Raw genomic sequence first — 23,993 nt, 5'->3', positions numbered from 1 at the left:
TCTGTTAGTCACAGTATTCATACATTGGTGATCTTTACCTCACTATGACGAGTGAAAATCATCAACCAGAAGAACGTTCAACCTTTGTTCACTTGATGCCAGTGATCTTAGTCAAACTGAGACTGCTATGCTCTGACTGACATCGGCCCGAGAGTTAAACAGAAATATCTCAATATGATCTCAAACTCACCAAACAGTTCCTTCTCGAAAACTTGTTTGCCATGCTTCCCATTTCTCTCAACTAATCATCAGGAGTATCATCTGCTTAAGTAATCTAATGCAATATATAGCAAGCAGATTTCTCAGTCGGAAAACAAGAAGACTAATATCATACACCTTTGAAGAAACATAAGTAGTTCATGTCAAGGAGTTAACTACTTCTGGGAAACAACATCTTTCTCTCTCCATAAATAAATTCTCCCTCTTATTTGTGAAAAGCGTTCTTTACCCTTGAGAAACGAAGCAAATAATAATACAAATGCTATTGTTTCAGAAACTCTGTTGTAAATCCTGACAGAACACCATCCTTTCTATATTCCTGTGAAAGCAGTTTGCACGTATCAAATAGGCACTCACAAATATCAGTAGATTTAATCAATATAATCAAGTGTTCTGTAATAGATAATTTGACTGCATTCTTAAATGAGTACACATTAATGTAAATAAATATTTTTTGTTAAAAAGAAATAGAAGGCCCATTGTGGGTAATTGAATAGACTGGAACACTGTTTCTCCTTTAGGGTTAATCATTGTGGAATTAAAACGAGATACTTTAAAGTATTTTTCGTTAGATGATCTCCCAGTGGATAAAAATACAATCAAGTTCAATAGATAAACTCATATTCCTTATCCATGAAATAGCATTGGTCAGTGGCAATCCCACTATAAACTGATGTGATAATTCTTTTAGCTTGGACACATCCCACTACAATATTTTCTTGAAAATTTTCACATTATTTACTATAATCAACAAACGTATTAATCAACTAGAACAATACAATATCGACAACCTCCTTCACCACGTGTTGCCACAATCACAGTATGGAAAACATCGAGTATCATAACGATTTCATTTAGCATTTATTATGTCTTATTTGAATTTGGTATTAAAGGAACTTAAGTTTCTAGTAAAAGTAAAATGTTTTTTTTTTTTTTTTATAACTAACTCTTATTGGCTTACGTTTTCCCCGCATTATGAATGATGTTCTTTAATATATGATCAGGAAGTCAAATATGTTATTTTGTAATGTTAATGGTATTTGCTTTACTTTATGGTAAAGTATATTTGATTATACAGGGTGTTCAGAAAATCACTGTGCAGTTTTGTAATCATATTTTAATACCAACATGGTTTTAACAACTGAAAAACGTGTATGGCTCGTCGAACACATATTCCGAAAATGTGGTAGATACACAGATTTGGTGCAACAGCGATTTGCTGAAAAACTCAGATATACATGTTCCACATCGCAATACAGTTCGTAACCTTGTTTATAAGTTTCGGGAAACAGGATCAGTGGATGACGCCAAATGCAAAGCTATCGGAGGAGAAAAACAGTTGGATATTTCTGACAGTGTGATGCAAAGTCCATCAAAATCATTACGAAAGTTAGCTCAGCAGTACGATATTGGTCTCGAAACTGCTCATAAAGAAATTAAAGCTCTTCCCATACAAAATATTGATAAAAAAACTGGAAGCAACTGATAATGAAAAACGAATACGCTCTTGCACATGGTTTAACCAATTTATCGAAGAGAATACAGCTATGTGTTGGATGTAACCTTTTTCACTGATGAAACATAGTTCCATCTCTTGGGTTACGTTAATTCACAAAATTCAAGACTGTGGTCATCCGATAATCCTCACAGTTTTGTATGAAACACCCATACATGATTTCAAGGTTGGTGTGTGGGTTGTGATTTCCAGACGTCGAATTGTTGGCACTATTTTCGTTATGAACACAATAAACAGCAAGCGCTATTGTTCGGAGATTCTTCTCACCTTCGCCGGTCAGATGACAAGTGATGAAATCAATTACTCATTGTTTCAACAGGATGGTGCTACTGCCCCCACATCTATGCGGTTATTAAAGGAATGTTTTGGAAACCGCATTATTTCCAAAGACATGTGGCCCCCGCGCTCATCAGATATTAATCCACCACTTTTATCTATGAGGAGCAGCAAAATCTGCGAACACTGGATGATTTAATGCAGCGATAACAGCATTCATTCAGTCTATTTCAAGCCAGCAACTGATAGCAGTGTTTAGAAATAAAATAAGAAGGATCCAAGCCTGTATTGATGCCAACCGAGATCACTTTCAACATTGTTTATAACTGTCATACACATTTACCTCCTGTATTCTATATTGAAACATGTCTGTTAATAAATATACAAGTGCATAGTAACTTTCTGAACACCATGTATATATATAGTGAACTTGATTGTATTTAGTTTAATAACAGAGTATCACGTTTATCAGTTAGTGATAAACATAATTAACACAAATTAATAGAAGACTTGGAATGAGATAAACTAATTTTGCTACACATTCATACACTATTATCTGTCCAATATTTTCTGTTTGAACATTGAAATTTGTAATATTTATTATACTGCTAAGTGCATTAAAGAATTGACAGCAAGCTAAACAAAAATACGATTTTTAAAATTGAAGATTAAGAGAACTACTAGTGTGAAGGTATACATCTAATGTTCAATAACAGTATTTGTCTTCTATCCCTTTAATTTATATCATTTTCATGATAAAAACTGTTCTTTGAATGCTAAGTCAAAAGCAAGAGAATCCGGATGATTTACGTTTATTGAAGTTTCCCACAAGCAAAACAACTTCATGTTCGTTGCAGTCCTGAGTACTCATGACGCCATTGGTCAGTATATCCTTCTAAGCGGTGATACATAGTCAAGAAATTAAAATGAATGTGTGCAAAATTTCGACACAGTCACACAGACATCGAACGAATTTGATTCCACATAAGACAGGATTCATATGCAAGGTTAAATGTCAAGTCTAATGTGTATTTGTATATTTAAACGTTAAGACCACCAAAAGAACTAAATGTTACCTTATTTAAATAATGAATTCCTCATACATCTTTTAAAATTGTAGTTCTCCACGATTGTTTAGGTATCGCATTTAGCCATTAACATGAGTTCGAGTCCAGTAGGATAGAAATAGAGATGAAACTGCTAGAACCCAAACCGTACTTCTTATGGAAATTTAATAATATAATACATTGTTATTCGACTCCTTTGAAATATTAGTACAGAAAAGAGTCAACTACCAATTTAAATCACACGTGACACTTCTTGACCACACTTTTCGTTTTCATTGTCAAACACTTGTAGTAAAATGTTAACAAAATACTTGAAACGGTGTGACTGAGAATTACCATTAAAAACAGCATACACCATTTTTATATGACATTGTTTGTGCATTTCACTATCTACAGCGAAGTTCACCTACTCAATCTAAATGAAATATTCACTATCGCTACTAAAAGTATTATATCAAGCTGTATTTTACCTTCCACATTGTGTGAACTTGTCTATTACACCCCTTCACAACCAATTATCTCTCAATCAAGTCAGTATTAAATGTAACATTTGTTTAAAAGCAAAACTACCAAAAGCCTATCTACTGTATTGTTACATTAAAGGACTTCTCAGGTTAGTAATCAATTTAGTTAATAACCTCAAAATTTTAACTTTCAAATTTAAATTTTATCACCATTTCTATATCGCTTGACAACTGTGCTCTAAATATTAATGCATCTGCTATATATCAGTCTGACTTGATGCAATATCTGTACACACGTTCTTTTTCTTCTCTATCACATCATATATATTTTGACAAAAACATTACAGTAACATTTCATCTTTCTCGAAAGTGTAACTGACTATAGCTCTTACCCACAAAATGGATAACGTCTACCTTACGCTACATCCAATATAGATAATGCTACCAATTGTATAAATAAATCTATTCTTTGAATTGGAGTGCTTTCTTCGGTTCTACAGGGTTTCCGGAAAGTTACAGTGCAGTTTGTAATATTTTATTCAGTCTATTTCAAGCCAGCAACTGATAGCAATATTTAGAAACAAAATAAGGATCCAGGCCTGAATTGATGCCAACATGGGTCACTTTCAACGTTTACAATTGTCATTCACATTTACCTCTTATTAATAATATATACAAGTGCACAGTGACTTTCCGAACACCCTGTATTACGATACCTTTGTGAAAAAGAACTTATTTGAAGATCATAATTCTAATTCTGCCAAGACTGTGAAAGATGTAGGACTTAAGTATACATACATCTCATGGATGGACTCATGCCAATCGGAAATTATACCAGTATACACGCAAACCACCCGCTTTTTGCAGGTGTAAACTCAACCCTCCAAAAATTTTTGGGTTGATACATACCATAGTTATAAGTATGAAATCCACTTCAATCATCAAGCGATTTTAAATAATTATTTCCCCTAATTTATACTTAACTACTAGATGTAAAAAGTATGGGGGACGAATTAATTATGGAGCGTATGTATATAAAATCTAGTTGAAATTGTGTGTAAATTCAACGCTGGATAAGGCTTTTTGCAGGTTGACTAGTCATATAACTTATCAATTATATCATGCAATAGTTCCATTATGTACTACCTTGAATGTGCGATTAGGAGACGACTCCTTATGAATAAAAAAGGGTAACTGAAAACTTCAAGCTTACATAATAGGAAGCCGTACAAGTTTGGGTGAAGAGTCATCTTAACACACAGTATCAATACTAGGAGCTTCAATTACCACAAATTACTCAACCCTTTTTTTGTATTTAGAAACTCTCTAGGTATTTATTTCGTGTTTTACCAACCCACTGTAACAGATGTTAGTAGTGAAACTTATTTCACTACCAGTTTCCCATTTTAGAAAAAAACTACAAAAACTGAAATTATTTTTAAAATGTCATTCTACGTCTTTTACACGAAGAAGGAAAATCAAATTTCTCAACTGACACATGCAGAGATGCCAACTATTTCAAATGACTGAGCCCTTTATCATTCGTCCCTACTAAGCCTAACTAATGTATCCAACCTGTTTATTTCTCTATTTATTACTGCTATAGATTGCTCATTTATGACAGTTTTTTTTTGTGCATTGAGAGTTAAATTAAAAAAAAAAATAAATCATATCATGAATTCTTACTCAAACGTTATCTGCATAGTTTTTATCTTCGCCTCAGGTGATTTTGTATGTCTGGAACAACCGTTTATTTCACCATGCGCCACACTATAAAAAACGCACGACTGTCACTGAGTTTTGATGCAAGACCAGATATTTTGCACTATACTCTTTCCTAAATTTTTTATTGTTTTAGTCATTTAAATTTGCCAGAAACAAAAAAATCTGGTGAACGATAGTATTGGTGTTTCTAGCAAGTAGCGATTTGGACTATGTCTTTTACTTATAATCAAAATTTATTTGTATCTCACTTAAAATGTCTTTGCACCCCTTTCAAGCCCTGAGGGAACAATTTATCACTTTATTGCATAGGCCTATGTAACATACAATTTGGGAGTCGCAACAAGTCGTAATATACACAGAAATCGTAATAGTTGTCATCTCTGCGTATGTGCAAACATTTTTGGTTTTAAATGCAGTTTATCATATTCATAAATCGAACATAATTACACACTTTTCCTTCGTGTGCTTTCAATAAAGTTTCGAAACAAATTCTTCCTTTTCATTGTTTAAATATATTTTAAGTATTCAAAACCTAGAGATTTAATCAAACTGTCTAAGATCAATTTAAAAGAAAAGTAAAACTTATCTGATTTACTTATGATTATCAATTTTTAAATTGTCAACTTATAATAAATATGCAAATCGATTTCCCATATAACGGACGGAATTTCTCTACCGGTGATTATTTTTTAAATGTTACAACTTGCTAAATTGGATACAAATGATCTACAATGTAAATTCCACAGTAGAATCCGACTTTATAAATTTTCAGTATATACGTTTTAAAAATAATTAGTATCGTAATATATCGTGAAAAGTACACCACTTTTATGTGAATTAATGTGCATGTGTTGTACATTGTAATTAGTCACTTGTATCATCGTTGTTGGTTCGAAGTACAAATGTTTGCATGCAAACGAAGTAAAAACATCCTGTTCTTCCATGTCTTTAACGAGTACCAGATGATGGCCAGAGTTCCGGATCCTTTCGCGATGTGAAATCTTGAACGTTATACCTACCTGATTTTATTTAAACCACAATTTTTTTTTTAAATATTCCACATAGGTTCTTTATATTATTGTATTACGAAATTAAATTTATATCGAAACCTACCATGTGTGTAACTGAATTACAGTAGTACATGAATTTAATTAGATCTTGAAGAAAATTAAGTTCATAATATTTTTATGCAAGTTTCAGTTTTTAAAACTTTGGAATTTAAAATTTCCAATCATATGCGATTTAAAAGAAAAATTATTTTTGACTAGTTTTCCTTATGCAATATTTTAATAAATTTGGTAAATTAACCAAGCTCTAGTTAACGATATTAAACATTTGGTATTTTTCGTTTAATCAAGTTTTACCATTACAATACATCTGGAGGTTAAAATATGGAACATGAAGTCTGAAACTTATTACTCACTGTACATTTTTAGAAATTTCATACGTACCACTCAAATCGATATTAACATTTAACTCTCGCATCACTACATTAATATGGAATCATCAGATGCAATTACAAGACATAGTAGCTAGCCAAAGGCTAAAAGTACAATAAGAATCTAAAATACAAACATTTTACTACTCACCCAAACAAGATCCAAAACAAAGGGAAAATAGATCAATTACAACCTTTCCCTCACAGCCAACCTTAACAAAGTAAGCACTATTAACTTACCTTTTACCAATTTCACACAAGTTCAAAACCTACTTCCAAAAACAAAATACTTACTTCTTACCTTTCAAATTACCCTAGCCTTAGGCTAAAATGACCAAAACACCAGTGATGAGACATGCTTAAAGAACACAAAGATACTTATACTACTATGACTAATTCAAAGCCTTAGTTTTTAAACTAATTAAGACTTTCAAGTTTCTTTTGCCATTATCACATACCTGTTTTTACCCTAGCCTTTGGCTAAATACAATACAGCAATAGAAACTTGACATGTACAATTTACACAGAAAACTAACTCACCCTTTAGTTTCCATTACACGATAAAATCTCAGTTTAAAATTAAGGAAAACAAAATTCACTTACCTTTAAAAAGAAGAGAAAATCCTTCAAGTTTCAGTACGATAAAACACAATATTTTAGTCATGCAAAAAAAACAAACAAACACAACAACTTATCTTCAGACAGTAAGAAACTACAACAAAGAAGTCCACAGTATCGGAGACTAACATTTAATCAACCTTTACCTGATTACCTTCCTAGCCACTGGCTACAGTTAGTCACAATCCTGTGGACAAAATAAGTACAAGACAAAACACACACACTAAAAAATAAAAAGACTTGCCCTTCTCTGGTAACTAATATTCCAGTCACCATTCCGGAACAAGCTGCCATTTTCCCAGCATACTCCGCAATATGCAATTTTTTATTGTTTTTATTTCAGCTCTGGTGCACATAAAATATATCACAATCTTGTGCAAGTTTAAGTCTTTAAGACTTCATTGGAAGAAAAACACACACAAATAACAATTTTTTTATTATTAAAATGTCTTACAACTGTCATAGATCAGTAATTATAACAACAACATTACAAGACAAATTATAGTTACTACACACACCGAAGTTAGATATAAAGACAGAAAAAAAAACATGAATCCTTAGACATAATGCTCAAGTAACTTGAAATGAATATTAAACTTCAAAAAATTTCACACCTTTAGTGTTTAAAAAACAAGTTAATTAAATTAATTTTCCCAATAACTAAGATTTAAATACTCACCTTTCAAGAGAAGTAAAGATTCCATTTTAAGATTCTTTTCCTTCCCGAATCAATAAATTTATTCTCACTGTACTAACTTAAGTACCAAATGGTTTTTATTTTTAGCACATACAGTGTGGAATCTTTACTCGAGTTCCAAGATCCACACATTCCCCTTTTACACCATTTATCCTGTGCTTCTCCTGGGATCTTTTAATACTAATTCTGTTGCTTCTACCAACTTGGAAATGGTCAACTTAAATATGGATCACAAGACCTTTCACTCAGGGTGGACTGTGGCATAAACCTACCTCCAGTTTCACACCTTCAACATCACTAGATTTTGATCAATACACATCCAAGAATTCTGGTTCACATGGGGGGAGGACTTTTCCTCATATAGCAGTAAGTGTAACAACTATTAAAACTTAATTATAAGGGGTAGGGGCTTTATAGATCGCTTGTGTCTGATCTAACACCATTCTTAAATACTGGCATCCAATTTTTCTACAAGAATTTAAATGGATGGGAAGAAGACAGCTAATTAACAAGTTTTGAAAACGCCACACGTACCTGAGCCATTCCAAGTTTGTAGAGGCTCAAACTACAAAATAAATACTTTATAATGAAACTGGATGAAAACAATTATGTAACGAAACAAGGTTACAACCACAGTAAGTTAACAGCTTTCTCACAACAGTTTTAGTACAGTTCATTACTCATTTGGAACATCTGTCACATTTCTGCCAAGTAATAATTAGCAGAAATTCACTATAGATCTACAAAAACAGGCTGAATCTATAGAGAGACATTAATTTTCCGTTAAACCATTGTCCCTATACCTGTAGTTCAAAATTTAAGTGAAAAAACGTTGAAGGAAACTTGAAAATCCAATTTTACTAATAAATACATTAGGCAGCAACTTTCCTTCATGTCTGTCCAACATCTAAGGAAATTATTTTCATCCAGGTTCATATAAAATAAGATAAACAAGAGAACTTAACCTACCTTGAGAGGTTTGTTGAGGTGAAGGTTGCATGCTCATGTCGGGTTGAAAGGTACTCGGGCCAGGGATTGCAGGTACCCCCGATGTGTCCATGTAAGGTAAAACTGCATTCGTGCTGCTACTGTCGTGTGAATGACTGGTGACACCAATAGGTGGCTCCTCGAAAGATACCAGTGGTTTAATATCTGCGTGATAGATAACATGAGAATTGTATTTTTCACTGGATGCAACATTGGTAAAAAGTTTCAAAATTTACAGTACAATACACAAACATTCAGTAATAAAACCTAAAAGTGGTACAGGAATTAGTAATTTTAGCTTTTGTATTAATTGTATAAAATAATTAACTAGTGAGGCATAATATTCCATTAATTATCTACACATGTAATGTTTAAATTAAAACCTGCCTTTTCCTGGTTTTATATATATATATAGCAATCTCTTGACTTGTTTTTAAGACTATGATGAACATACCTTCCATTGTATTCTGGTTTCCTAGTCCTGACCCTGATGAATCTGATGCTGAATGTAGAGATGTTGGAACGATTGCCTGACTTAATGAATTTGACTGTGGTAATTCTACTGCCGAAGCAGGTGGAAGAGATAGTGAGGTGGACGTTGATGCTTGGGCCTGAGATTCGTACATGGAGACCTAAATACAGAGCAGACAAAATGTCACATACCAAAATATGAAATATCTTTCATATTAGTAACTTAAAAAAAAAACATTAACAACTGTACACTATAACATACACCTGAAACAAAAAACAATGTACACTGCAAGACCAGTAACTGACACTTACGCCACTAGCATCTGTAGTTAAGGTAGCCTCCATAAGACGTGACGGTTCTACATCGAAGTCACCATCCGTTATAGAAGGTGGTTCTTCAATGGTAGCACTTGATTCTTGTTGCGAAGGAACTGGCGAGTACATTGAATGTGATTTCTGAGATGAGAGAGAGTAGCTTTGGCTGGAAGGAATAGGAGGAACCCTTGTCTGGGACACTGCAGGTAATCTCTGATTAACATCTGGAGTGCTGTCATTTAAACCGTCCCTACTTATATCACTAATAATCTCCGGAGAATCTGGCTCCTTAATTTTGGATGGTACCGGCTCTTCAGTATCACTCTGACTTGAACCTGACCTCCTCCTTGGTCTGCCCCTCTTACGTTTGTGAACCAGGGGGGATTCTGTGCGATGATGTTGATTTCCAGAAACAGTCTGGGTAGAGGTAACAGGTTGTTGACTAACTTCTTGAGAATTTTGTCTTTCGGCTTGCTTCTCACCACCCACCTCGGCAAGTCCCTTCACCTTTAGGGTTTCTGCAGTCTTTAAAAGAGCAGATAGCTGATCCTGTGACACATTCACTTCACCGTGATATATAAAATCAATAATGGCTTTCATATCAACATACCTCATGTCTTTCATTATCACAATTGGATGTTTACACGGGTTATCGACAAAAAGAGTTTGGAAGAAGGGGCTACATGCTGATAACACAACTTTATGTGCTTTTAAACTGTGTCCTTCACATGCTAAAGTTACATCTACTAAAGATTCATTATTAAGTAACTGTTCAAAGACCGATAGCATGTTGGAATGGTGATTGTTCCACTTCAAACAAAACTGTTGGGTCCCCATTCTTCAAAAAAAGTGCTAGAAACAATAAAAAAGTTACAATAACTTTTTATAAATACAAACTGTTCAAAGCATACATTAAAAAAAAACTTAATATGACATCATACACATTTATTTATTTAATTCTAAAAGCTTATTTTTGTATGGCAGATAAATTTCATAAATATAACACGTTACATGTTTAAAATTCCAAGAAAAATATAAACTATCAAATAATAAATCACCAAGCACTAAATTTTAATATATGTATGCCTATACAATACGTATTTAAAGTACTTTACTTTTAGTTCTTCGCATAAAAACCTTTTCTCGCTTATCAAAAACTAAGATTTAAAATTGACGTCGCCAACATGGCACTCTCCCAAGTGAAGCGTCAAAAAACCGTTCTTCCACCATATTGAACCAACCGCGTCTGGACATATTACGTTAAGAAATCATCGTTAACCGTCACACTGGTCAATACTTGCGATACTTTCAGAGCACTGCGATTCTTATTATCGATAACACATAATTATAATCTTTATAATTATATCATACCATTCACAAAACACATTTTACTTGTGTACATACAAATTTATGGCGAATGGGGAATAGCTTCAATACGCAATGTTAAACCTAACTTGCTTCTTCGCGCCAATTGCTTCAACTGTACAAATTACCCTTCCCAGATTTGTCCGCCATTTTTGCATTATCAGCATCACTAGGCGACATACTTGCATAAAACCGGCTACAATGCTTGCAGTTATACACTACACGTTTTCATACAGTATTATCAAACAGGATTCCACCTAAATCAACTGTAAGATAAGATTATCTGTACTTACGAACAGAAAAGTTTCACAAATTTGTGCATACCTTTATTCAAACCTAAAAGCAGTTTCCAGCCCGTTTCTCACTATATGCCCTCCTGCTCTCGGGAACGTTTCTTTAAACAAAGACGCTTTACCTACTATACTGCACTACAAAGCTGTAATGACGCTACGGGGTTTCATTAGTAATAAAAAGGGCATGGTAACCCGGAGACTGCCCGTTTCGGCCAATCATAAAACTCATGAATTGTGATACGCTGCGCTATAATCCTTTTCCAGCAACAGCATATCAACAACATAACACGCCGGCCTAATTTTTGTAATATTACACGAAACGTATAAAAACCTCCTGAATGTAAAATTTCTGAAGAATATTTCTAATGCATTTTTACCCCTCGATACTGAATGTCTGTATGCACAGTATTAACAAGAACTTCTATGACATATGCAAAAATGCATTATTTTCAAATACTGCCTTTAATTTTTGAGAAATAAATATAAAATAACTCACGTTTCATAAACCCAGTCTGACAACTAATTTCTATAAGTCCGTTATTCGCCAAATTTGCCTCTTAGTAACAAGCACAGTGCTGTCTGCGGACTTAAACTCTAGAAATTGGCTTTCGATACCTGTGGTGATCACAGCACAAATAGCGTATTCTGTTTAATTTTAAGCAAACAAAAAATTCACCAAATTTTAAAAAATAAATCCAGATGAATATCTCTCATCATCGCTGCACAATAAATAACAAAAAATAATGAAAATGTTTGTTTGTTTTGGAATTTCGCACAAAGCTACTCGAGGGCTATCTGTGCTAGCCGTCCCTAATTTAGCAGTGTAAGACTAGAGGGAAGGCAGCTAGTCATCACCACCCACCATCAACTCTTGGGCTACTCTTTTACCAACGAAAAGTGGGATTGATCGTCACATTATAACGCCCCCACGGCTGGGAGGGCGAGCATGTTTGGCGCGAACCCGCGACTCTCAGATTACGAAGCGCACGCCTTAACGCGCTAGGCCATGCCAGGCCAATGAAAATGTAAACGACACTTATATTGTTGGTGGAAAGTTTCTTCATATTATAAATAGCATTAATATTTTCTTTTTGAGATAGTTACTGATTAAGAACTACCTTATTACAAGTTACAGCTTTTACAATAGGAAGATTATTTTTTCATAACAAGTAGGTCATTTACATATGTAAAAACGGTTGGTTTGGGTGAGAAAATTTTTTATGCAGAACAAAAAATTTTCTCAACCCAAACGAGCCGTTTTTACATATATATTTTTCTCTACAAGTGGGTTTTCTCGTCATCACTGACTAGGTACGTCATTTCGATCACGGATAAAATAATTTTCAAATTCACAAGTCATCGAAACGTGCCTATTCTTAAAACGTTATCTGCGAAGGCTCCTTAACAATAAAATATGGAACTTATTATAAAATGATATAAATAATATTGTTAATCCGTTAACAGAATTAATTTACTCAATTTCTTAACTTTTTTATTAATTTAATAGACTTAGAACTGGGAATATACAGAAAATGTTTGTTTTTGAATTTTGCGCAAAACTACACAAGGGCTAACTGCGCTAGCCGTCTCAAATTTAGCAGTGTAAGACTAGAAGGAAGGCAGCTAGTCATCACCACCCAATGTCAACTCTTGGGCTACTCTTTTACAAATGAATAGTGGAATATGACTGTAACTTTATAACGACCCTACGACTGTTTGATGTCACAGAGAGTCAAATCCGCGACTTTCAGATTACGAGTCGAGCGTCCAGGTGGTAAAACAAAAAAAGAAGTTCAGAAAAACTGTAAAACACAAATGTCAAACCGCAAGTTTGTATGTATCTCCGCATAGACTCAACAGACCTGAATGTTACATTTGATATAAATTAATCAACAGGAGGCGAAGTGTGGTAAAAAAAACGCAAAATCCAAAACTGAAAATCTGTACCTGTTTCCTCACAAACCTGATAAATTTCCATACCAATATTTGATGATAATTCATCCATAGAAAGCGAAGCAGTGGTTTAAATTACCATTAAAAAAAAAAAACGCAAAAAAAACTGAAAATTTGTAAACCCCCCATACAAATACATGAACCTGATGAATCTTGATTCCAGTTTCGGTGAAGATCTATCCACACCCTTTAAAATAGTTACATGGGTATACTGAATCTTCTGATTTGGTAAAAACAAGCTGAATAAATGTTTCGCAGTCCATCTCATATCATTGTGTGAAAAAAAAAACTTAAATGATCGTGCAATACAAAGGAAATTATTTGATAAACTGCTCAAATATTATTGATTATAAACTGACACAGTCATAAGAAAATTCTGTCGACTCTCACCTGACCTCAGTAGCATTTTGTTTTTGTTAAACCGATACCAAGTTTTGTTACGTTTTATATTATTCGGCTATTCAAATTTAAAAAAAAAAAAAGAATTGTATTTATGTCAAATATTGTTATTTTGTTTGTTTTTTGCCTCCGTCCCTAATCTTCAACTACTGACTAGAGGGGACTCTAAGAAACTTGCGAGTGAAAATAAAAAATATAATATTTCAACTACGCTACATCTACCTTATCTAACGGGCAGTCAGTCAACAGTACAGTACTTGAGCATTGCATGAATAGGTGTCATTGAACTGCAATAATACAATTCCACACCTTGTGAAGCCAAGATCCTGTACTTTCATAAAAAGAAAATGTCATAAGTGAACACAGTAAATCATCAGTACAAAAATAGACAATTATAAAATAGCGCATAGACCAATAAAATGACAGAAACGTTTGTCTAAAGCATTTGAATAAGGATATTTCTGTTAAATAATCGATTTTTTTTTACTTTTCACATTTCTTTCAATTGTCCTTATATTCTGTACTCATGTTAAAATTTGTAAATTTGAATTTTGTAATTCTAGTAACATTCAATGGTTTTCTTTCAGGTCAATCACTTACCTACTATATTTTAAACAGTACAAGAGTTTGTAGTTCACATCGTAAGTTACCAGCGTAACAAATTATTTATATAAACAAGCGTTGCAACCACTGTTGCGTTTTTTCTGTCGCAGTTGGCATGAAAAATTCTGGATTGAGAGAAATGCGTAGTTGGCAATGAATACGGAAAAAATGGTGTAGTTAGAATATTATTACTGTACACTTCTCAAACTCTTGAAGATCCATAAGAGACTAGAATAGTTATATGTTGTTGTTTTTTATAGCAAAGCCACATAAAGCTATTTGCGGAGCCCACCGAGGGGAATCGAACCCCTGATTTCAGCGTCATAAATCCGGAGACTTACCGCTGTGCTAACGGGGGGCAACTAGAATACTTATGTAGCTTAAAAATATAATAGGTCTAATACTAATGTTTTATGACAAACACATCATGCTTCATCAGCTTGTAAAAGGCGTTTACACCATAAGATTGGTTTCCTGTTTGCTTAAAGTCTACTTTATGTTTTCCTGTTATATTCTTTTTTTTTTCAGTTAAACTTAATCAAACCTACTTGATAGGTTTCTTCCAGAAGACAAATTTGAAGATTTTTAAAGTTTTATTTAATAACGTCTCAAAACATTATTTCTATATTATCTATATAATGTTTGTAACCTTTCATCCAGCAGTTTGAAACATGTTGACGTTGGTTACTTGTAATATTTTAAGTTTCAGTAATTTAAAATTCGTTCAATTCAAATCTAACTTCAACACTACCATCGAAAATAAACGATATTATTATATGATATGATGCATTAGAATAGCAGCGTGGAATGATACTAAGATACATTTATGATAAGAAATTACAAGTTTCCTGAAGTATGGCGGACAAGCAAAAAAATGCGACTGCTCAGAGGTTTTCACGTTTAAACACCTAACATTAGTTGGTTAAAATCGAAAGCTACATCCGATAGCCGTCCTTAATTTAGCAGCGAAAGACTAGAGGGAAAGCAGCTAGTCATCTTCATCCACCGCCAACTCTTGGGCTACTCTTTTACTGACGAATAGTGGGATTGGCTGTGACATTATAACGCTCCCACGACTGACAGGCTGAGCATGCTTAGTGGGACGACCTTCGAACCCGCGACCCTCAAATTGCGAATGGAGCGTCCTGACCACCTGGCCTGGCTTTCCTCTTGTTTTTCAAGAGGACTTGAATCTTGTAAACAGTACAAGACCTCTTAAAAACCCATCTAGCGCAAACTGTTAAATCATTTGATTTCTTTCTTTCGTATATGAATAAAACTGACACCGTTCTAAAGACCCTAAGGTTTGGTTTGTTTTGAATTTCGCGCAAAGCTACACGAGAGCTATCTGCGCTAGTGGTCCCTAATTTAGCAGTGTAAGAGTAGAGGGAAGGCAGCTAGTAATCACCACCCATCGCTAACTGCTGGGCTACTATTTTACCAACAAAAAGTTGGATTGACCGTCACATTACAACGCCCCTACGGCTGAAAGGGCGAGCATGTTTGTTATGAAAGGAATTCAAACCCGCGACTCTCGGATTACGAGTCGAGTGCTTTAACCATCTGACCCTGTCCTGAGGTATATTTACTGAGAAACGTTACCAGGTAATAAAGCATTGCATTCTAATTTGGTATGAAATCAATATTTCACTGAGCAATTAGAAGTATTAAAGATAATAGCCCCCAGCTAGTACAGTGGTATGTTTCTGGATTTACAACGCTAAAATCAGGAGTTTGATTCCCCTCGGTGGGCTCAGCAGATAGCCCAATATGGATTTGTTATAAGAAAACACACACACAAATAAAGTTTGTGTGTGTCGTACACATCTATATGTTCATTGAGCTATAAGAAAAGTACCACAGAATTCTAGGAGCAATTATTTTCTGTTTTACAAATATTTATTCTTTAAATGCCTTATTAAAATAGCCTGCTGTTAAAAGGAACATGTTGGTAAAATAATAAATTATACAAAATCAATGTAAAAGATGGTGTAATTATATATAATTTTATGTGTCATAAGTACAGTGTATTTAGATTTATTTGAAAATATAGCACTTAATAAATAGCTACTCTAAAATGGAAACTTTTGTTTTTTAACTTCATTATTTCTGCACATGAAGTTTTAAATTGTTTTAAACATCATGAAAGCTTAAACATACAGGCTGGTAAAATGCCATAACAAGCTTTTAAATTACTTAGTCATTTTCAACATAAAATATAATCACTACAACTGAAAAAAAGGTACAAAAAATGAGGTAGCTGGTTAAAACATCTAGTTCAGATTCTTAAGGAGTTTATTGACAACACGAAGTACAACACAGTATCAGAACAACATGGAAAGAACACAAAATTCCTATTGCTCATTCAATATCATCACAATGTGTCACACTATTTTTTATAAAATTCACATGTAGTTGATTAGAAACAGTACCACAAAATAGAATGGCAACACCAGCACCCAAATTCCCAAGATTATTAACTTGCATATAAACTATAATCCAGTATTATGTAATGGCACTGAGGTATGAAATAAAATAGTTGAAGCACCCATATAGTCCAGTACTGGATTACTTTTAATTGATACTATAAATACAAGTCTCTTATTTATTATTAAGAACAACTCAGACAATTTAATATTTGGTTACTAAAGGAGGTATAAACTAATCAAACTACTAAATTATGATGATATGTCACTGAACAATAAACCAACACTGGCATAAGTACTTTCACTACAATAAGTGGTTTTACTTCAGTGCCTTAACTATTTCACCTGGCCCATATACTGGCATAAAAGTTGTTAGAATCTAAGCATGTTTAAAATGTAAAAGCATATTAACATTTTTTGTGGATTTAACAATGCTTGAAATGTATACTCTGACATAACCATTTATTTAAAAAAACAAAGTTAAATAATATATTATTTAAACACTAGGATTTCATGAAACTTAAAAAGACTATGAATGTCGAGTCATGCATAGATCTTTTATGGGCATCAAAGTCATTATTATGTTAAAACAAGTAATGTTCATTAAAGCACTTCTTTTGTAGATTTAACAAAACTGTTAATGTAGATTCAAGCACTGTAGTCTGATGGATCTAATACTACCAAGAATGTAGAACCATAAAGAGTTAAGATTTTTTACGGATCTGACCATAAGAAGAATGTAGATCCACGCTCAATTCTTGTATGGACCTGACAATACTAAGAATATAGAATCATGAACAGTGTTTTTGTAGATCTAATAATACTAAAAATGTATATTCATCCTTGTTTCTTTTATAGACACAATAATACTAAGAGTGCAGATCCATGCACAGTTTTGCTGACAATATTGAAAATGTTGACCCACAAGTATTTTTTTTATGGATATAACAATGTTGGGAATGTGGAATCATACACAATTCTTTTGTAGATCTAACATTACTAAGAATTCAGAACCAACCATGGATCTTTTGTGGATTAAGATATCTGAAGAATTAATTGTAAAATAACACAATTCTTTTGTAGATCTAACAATAATAAGAATTCAGAAACAGCCATAGATCTTTTGTGGATTAAGATATCTCAGGATTTAATTATAAAAAAGCAGTTTTTTTAAAGATAAAATACTATTAGGAATGCAGAACCACAGAATGTTCTTTTACAGATCTAACAATACTAAGAAAGTGGAATTACCAACAATCCTTCTGTAGATATAAGATCTCTTAAAATTTATAACCATGCACAGTCCTTTTGTGAAGGTTTCGACTGTTCGGCCACAGAAATGATTTGTTGCATACATCACAATAATATTTCTTTCTCTGTGGTCGATGAATGTTCATGTGGTTGAGCAGACTACTTTTTTGGGCGTAGTCTAACCCACAAATCGGGCATACTAAGTCTCGTCTGAAAATGGTCTGTTCCGAGCGACGAGGGCGACCAAGTCTGCCAGATCGAAGACCTAAAATAAAATAGTCTCTTTTTATCATATTCTATCAAGAACAACGAACAGTTTTGTAATATATGCGTTTTTATCAATAAGGTAAATTTTGCTTTTCTTATATGATGCCAAATAACAGAAAATGGATGTACAGTATTTATGATTTACTGTATTCTGAAACACAAAGCGTATTTGAATACTTATAAGACACAACCAAATGTAATTTGTACATTAATGGAGGAGATGAATTAAAAGCTTTTTAAAGCGAAACAAAAATTTATAATACTACTAATGAAATTCGAGTACATAACTAACAGACTTTTAAAGCATATATTTCTTGTTGGTGCATTATTTAAGCATTCTAAAGGTACGAGATGAAATCACGTGCTAAATTTTTATAAGCACAAGTTATCAGTTACGAATAAGTAAAAATGAACGAATATGTCTGACAACCATGTACAGAGAGTTGAAATAAAAAACTCTCCAGGTAAACTTTCTGATACATGGGAGTTCCGATTAGAAACTTCTGTAAAGGTTAATTACATTACATAGAAACAACGAAACACTTATTACAGGAAAATATTTATTTGCCAAAGAAATCACAACTTATTTGACTTTTTCCGTAATTATCGAGTCATATAAAACATGTACATTTAATTATTACCATGAAATATCATAATCGGCTTACGTTACCAAACAACGCCAGATAAAAATTACATGGACTTAAGACACGAAAATGTTAAGCCCTGAATTTCTATTTGAGATCATCATATTTTATTTGATTGAAAACATAAAATATTGGAGAAAGTTTAATTCTCTGTGTTATTGAGAATTAAATACTGCACGACATACTTACGATTTAAGTTATCCTAATTCGAACCTTTTTCAAACGTGTACTCTTAGAAAAATAATTGAAATGTTGTACATGAAAGTATCAGATTTTCAGATTCTATTCTACAAACAGAATGAAGTGTTTTGTTTATTCACACAAGTTTGTTTGTTTTTTATCAGTCAGACACAGTAAAAGTTGTTTATCTGGTATTAGATATAAAAGTTATCTCCTGTGATGATATCACTTAAGCTTATCTGGTGAAACGCTGTCAACAAAATATTTTATTTTGTACAACCGATAAAAATTTGTGAATTTAAAATGCAACTACAAAAAATATAGTTATTTCTTATACTTATGTTTTATTTAGTGTTTCAGATATTTGCACAAAGCTAAACAACGGCTATCTGCGCCAGTAGTTTCTGAAGTTGATATGATAGGCTATAAACTGTATGAAGATCGTTCACAGTATCCAATGGCAACCCCAATCGAATAATGGAATTTGGCTATTTCTTATATAATACAACCGCGACTACAAAGTGTGGAGTTTGTTACTAAGGGACGAGAACCACAAACCTTTAATACACAGTCCAAGACACCACCACAATAAAAACATTGAAAAGAGGAATACTTGATGTCTCGGTTATAATGCTCACTTTGTTATGTTTCTGTCTGGCTTGCAAACCGGTTGTATACAAAATATTTAAATGTGTCACTAAAACTTTCGTTATTACGCTAACTTTTGTTCGTTTTCTTTCATTTCTCGTATGAGGTTTTTCTTGCACGTGTATTATTGACACACACACACACACACACACGTAAAACGTGAGTATACTTCAGACGTTAGTTGTGCTTCCCTACACGTGTTTGTGATATGTTATTTAATTCGCCGTTGTTGTTCATATTTATTAATGGTAATTCTAAACAGTTAAAATCAGATAACTTAAGCTATTAAAAATTGACTACGAAAACTGAAAGCTTGTAGACTAAGCTGAACTTTGTATAAAAACACACAGTTGGTGAACATTGTCAGCGTTTTGTGTCAAGAGTTTCGTCAAGTTTATAAACAAACGCACTGTTGTTAAAAGCGTAGAATTTACTTAAACCCAAATAATAAACTTCCTGGCGAATATTTTATGATTCACAAAAAAAAAAGGAATCGATTCCAATGAATTACTTGTATAAAGTCAAATACACTATTGCCCTCATGATGGGCTAATCTTCGTCACAAAAACAACTTTATCAACAAAAAATAGTAACCATTATCAAAACACACGGTGAACATTCCTTTTGTGTGCATTTCTACTATTGGACCATAGGAAGGTTTTGAAACAGATGTCACAGTAAAATTTCTTCCTATGAGGTCTATGAATTCCCATGTGTTGGATCAAGTTAGATTTGCTTGAATATCTCTTCTTACATATAGGGCACACCAGTCCAGAGCCGACTACACTGTTGTTCTGTGGCGACGTTGTCTCATGCACGAAATAACCTACAAATAAACATGTATGACATAAAAGTTACAAACAAAACATCACTGCCCACTGAGACTCATTTGTTAACTAACCTTCAAAATAACAAAAAATGTTTAAATGGAAAGGTAGGGAGGTACACCCTGACTATAAAGAGTTAAAAAAGATTTAAAATATGTTTAATTTCACACAACCTAGGAAACAAAAATTTTGTAATCTACACGGAAAAAAAGCACACTGAAACATTTACCACCGATAACACACAAGTAAGAGAACCTTTATCAAACTCGTACGTTGCAGAATTATAATTATTCCATATTAATCTTATATTCCCAAAATATATTCGTGTTCTTAGAAAGAAAAACAAAAACGTTTGACATGTAAAACCTGAACAGTAATCTGACAAGTAGCTTAGTTTAACTAAATATACATTCAGCTAATTAATCTAATACCACAAACACAAAAAAGTTTTAATATAAACGTTTGATAAAAATTATAATTTGATTCACAAGGAAGCCCTTGGTTAAAATCTCACTTACGCGAATGACAAATTCATTTTAATAACATATTACACATGTCTAGAATGTAAAAATAACTGCAAAAACAATGTTTAACTCTTGTAATTTTTTAAAGGTTCATTATAAGATTTCTTTGAGTAAGGACTGCCCCAGGTAACAATGACATACGTAACTACATTCCGTTAGTATATTTTAAGTCTTTTGCTCAGAAAACAAAGGGATAAAACTTATCTTTCCCAAGCAATGTAGTGTACTTAATAAAAATAACGACAAAAGCTATTTAATCATAAAATAAGTTCTCAAATGAAACGGCGTTCCATACATTATTTTCGTACATAATCTACTGTATTGAAGATTTTAGGAACAATCAATAACACAGTGAAATAGAGAAACCACAAACATAAGTTCCATTCATTGGCTTTTATTTATGCTTAAAGGATCAGATTGATCTTTCTAACCATGACAAAGGTACTAAAACACATGCCAAGGCAAAACTGTAAAGACGTCAATAGGTGCTTACAATATGCGATATCAACTTTTACATTCATACAAGAAACGAACTAGTTACACAAGCGAGTTACAACTGAAATCAAAACAATCCCTGTTTTACACTGTTTTTGTTGAATTATATAAGTGAAGGTGCTATCACAGATATATATATATATATAAAAATAATAATAATACACGCTGCATTACAACTCTTCCTCTGTTATAATACACAAAATATATTTGACGATACTTCACAATTTAAAAGATTCTACAAATTTAGTGTGTATGTAATGCACACAGATCAATCAGTCGAGAAAATTTCAGCTCAAACATGGATAACGAAATTACGTAATAGGTTCTAGAAAATTCTGTTTTTAAAAGTTACTGCTTAAAAAATGTATAAAAAATCGGTCACACAAAACTAAGTTTCTGCGAATTTTGGAAAACAATGTAAAGCATATAAGACAGTTTCCAGAGGGCGCGTCATCAGTTATAAAAACAATTACACTTTCTAGCTCAGTGATTCCCAACCAGGGGTGCTCGCACCCCTTGGGGGTACGAGATAGCGTTCCAGAGGGTGCGTGATAACATGTTTTGGCCACCTTCACCTTTATTCTTAAATAAATAATTACTATGAGGGGTGCAAGAACATATTAAAATTTTTTAGGGGTGCGGGGCATAAAAAAGGTTGGGAACCACTGTTCTAGATTGTGACATTTTTCCAATCAATGCAAAATTATGTCAATAACACACTACAAGTCATAAAAGAATGAACAGCATATCTAATACACATTTATCACTTTCAAATTAGACTATTTATTTTAAATTGCGCACAAAGCTACACAAGGGCTATCTGCGCTAGCCATCCCTAATTCAAAAGTGTATGACTAGAGGAAAGGCAGCTAGTCATCACCACCCACCGCCAACTCTTGGGCTACTCTTTTACCAATGAATAGTGGGATTGACCGTAACATTATAACGTCTCCACGGCTGAAAGGGCGGGCATGTTTGGTGCGACAGGGATCCGAACCCGCAACCCTCAGATTACGAGTCGAACATCTTAACCCACCTGGCCATGCCGACGCCTTTCCACATTAGAATCTATTAAAAGTAAATGTAGTTTTTGCACTTCATTGTACATAAAATACTGTAAGGTTTAACGTTTTAAACCACGTCATAGAGAACTGTGTATGGTTTGTACTATTTCCACATACAGATTAGTTGTAATAGCAGTACTTCGTAATTAACTACACATATTCAAAACTCATTAATACAATGTTTTTTTTTTATATCAGTCTACAAGTAAAAATGACTTGATCTCCAGAAAAACATTTTATTTCACCAACGTAACTACTTGTACTAATCATCCATTGTCAAAACGTTTTACTCACAAGTCGTGTAAGAAACTTTGTCATTAAGACTACAGCTGCCTAATTGGTTATCTGTACTGTATCCACCACGAGTATCGAAACCTGAATTTTAACAGTAAGCCCTTATATTTATCGCTGAGTTTTGAGGGGCATAATATAAAACAGGTAAAATAAAGAGCTCTGTAGCTTTAGTCATTTTTAATTGTACAAATAGTTCCTTATTAGACATAAAACTTGGTGCTACTGTAGCTTTAGTTATAAGAATAACGTGGTATAAAAATACAAGTGTATTACTGGATAGTTAGTTGGAATAAATGTCAATTGTTACGTAATGAATAAATTATTCATTAGGTTGGACACACAGCTACAACTTCCAGAAATGATACAATTAATAACGTAATTCTGAATGGTTTACTGATTGGGAAAACATTTTGAACTTATGCGTGAGCGGCGAGTTCCTCTCTCGGATTTTTTGTACTTTACATTGTTGTATGAAATATTGTACTAATTGTTTAATTTCGATGTCGAATTCTAAGGCACCGCTAAGTGTATAACAACTGGTTAATAAAAAACATAAAGATCAAATAAAATGGAACAAACATATTTTATAACTGTTAAATGTTGAAATAACTATAATAAAAATGTCTCCTAAAATGCAAGAAACGACAGAGGTTATCTTCACGTACAATAATAAACTTGTATGTGGTAAAAATTGCGTAATAAACTTCAAGTAACATATTACGTAATACAGTGAGATGAGATTACTTTACAAAAGACCTTAGGCCTACATGGAAATAATTTTGTTTTAGCAAAAAAAAACAAAAAAAAACCAAAAACAAACAAACTACACAATAGGTTATTCGTGCCGAGTCTGCTGCATGGATAGAACCCTCATTTTTTAGCATTAAAACTCACCGCTGAGCCAAAGTTGGGCTTCTACACTGAAGTAAAGCTTGTCAACATTATTTTTTAATTTAACTATAGTACA

At 33.2% G+C, this 23,993-nt stretch overlaps 1 protein-coding gene across 8 annotated transcripts in view; it reads right to left on the bottom strand.

The window, feature by feature from the left end:
• Positions 1-11,626, bottom strand: part of LOC143228937 (uncharacterized) — a 42,506-nt gene extending 30,880 nt beyond the window's left edge. For all 8 annotated transcript variants that reach the window (XR_013015554.1, XM_076460435.1, XM_076460434.1 and 5 more), the window contains exons 1-4: positions 11,483-11,626; positions 9,791-10,645; positions 9,462-9,639; positions 8,990-9,172 (exon numbers count right to left, since the gene is read on the bottom strand). Coding sequence is in view for 7 of the 8 variants with exons in the window: in XM_076460435.1 (XP_076316550.1) it covers positions 8,990-9,172; positions 9,462-9,639; positions 9,791-10,630 (1,201 nt within the window). In the remaining variant the exon portion in view is untranslated. The remainder of the gene's footprint in view (positions 1-8,989; positions 9,173-9,461; positions 9,640-9,790; positions 10,646-11,482) is intronic.
• Positions 11,627-23,993: the final 12,367 nt, after the last annotated feature.

Source organism: Tachypleus tridentatus, chromosome 10 (genome assembly GCF_004210375.1).
Source record: "Tachypleus tridentatus isolate NWPU-2018 chromosome 10, ASM421037v1, whole genome shotgun sequence".
NCBI lineage: Eukaryota > Metazoa > Arthropoda > Merostomata > Xiphosura > Limulidae > Tachypleus > Tachypleus tridentatus.
Note: the sequence above shows the minus strand (reverse complement) of the source record. Positions and strands in the feature narration are given on the sequence as shown.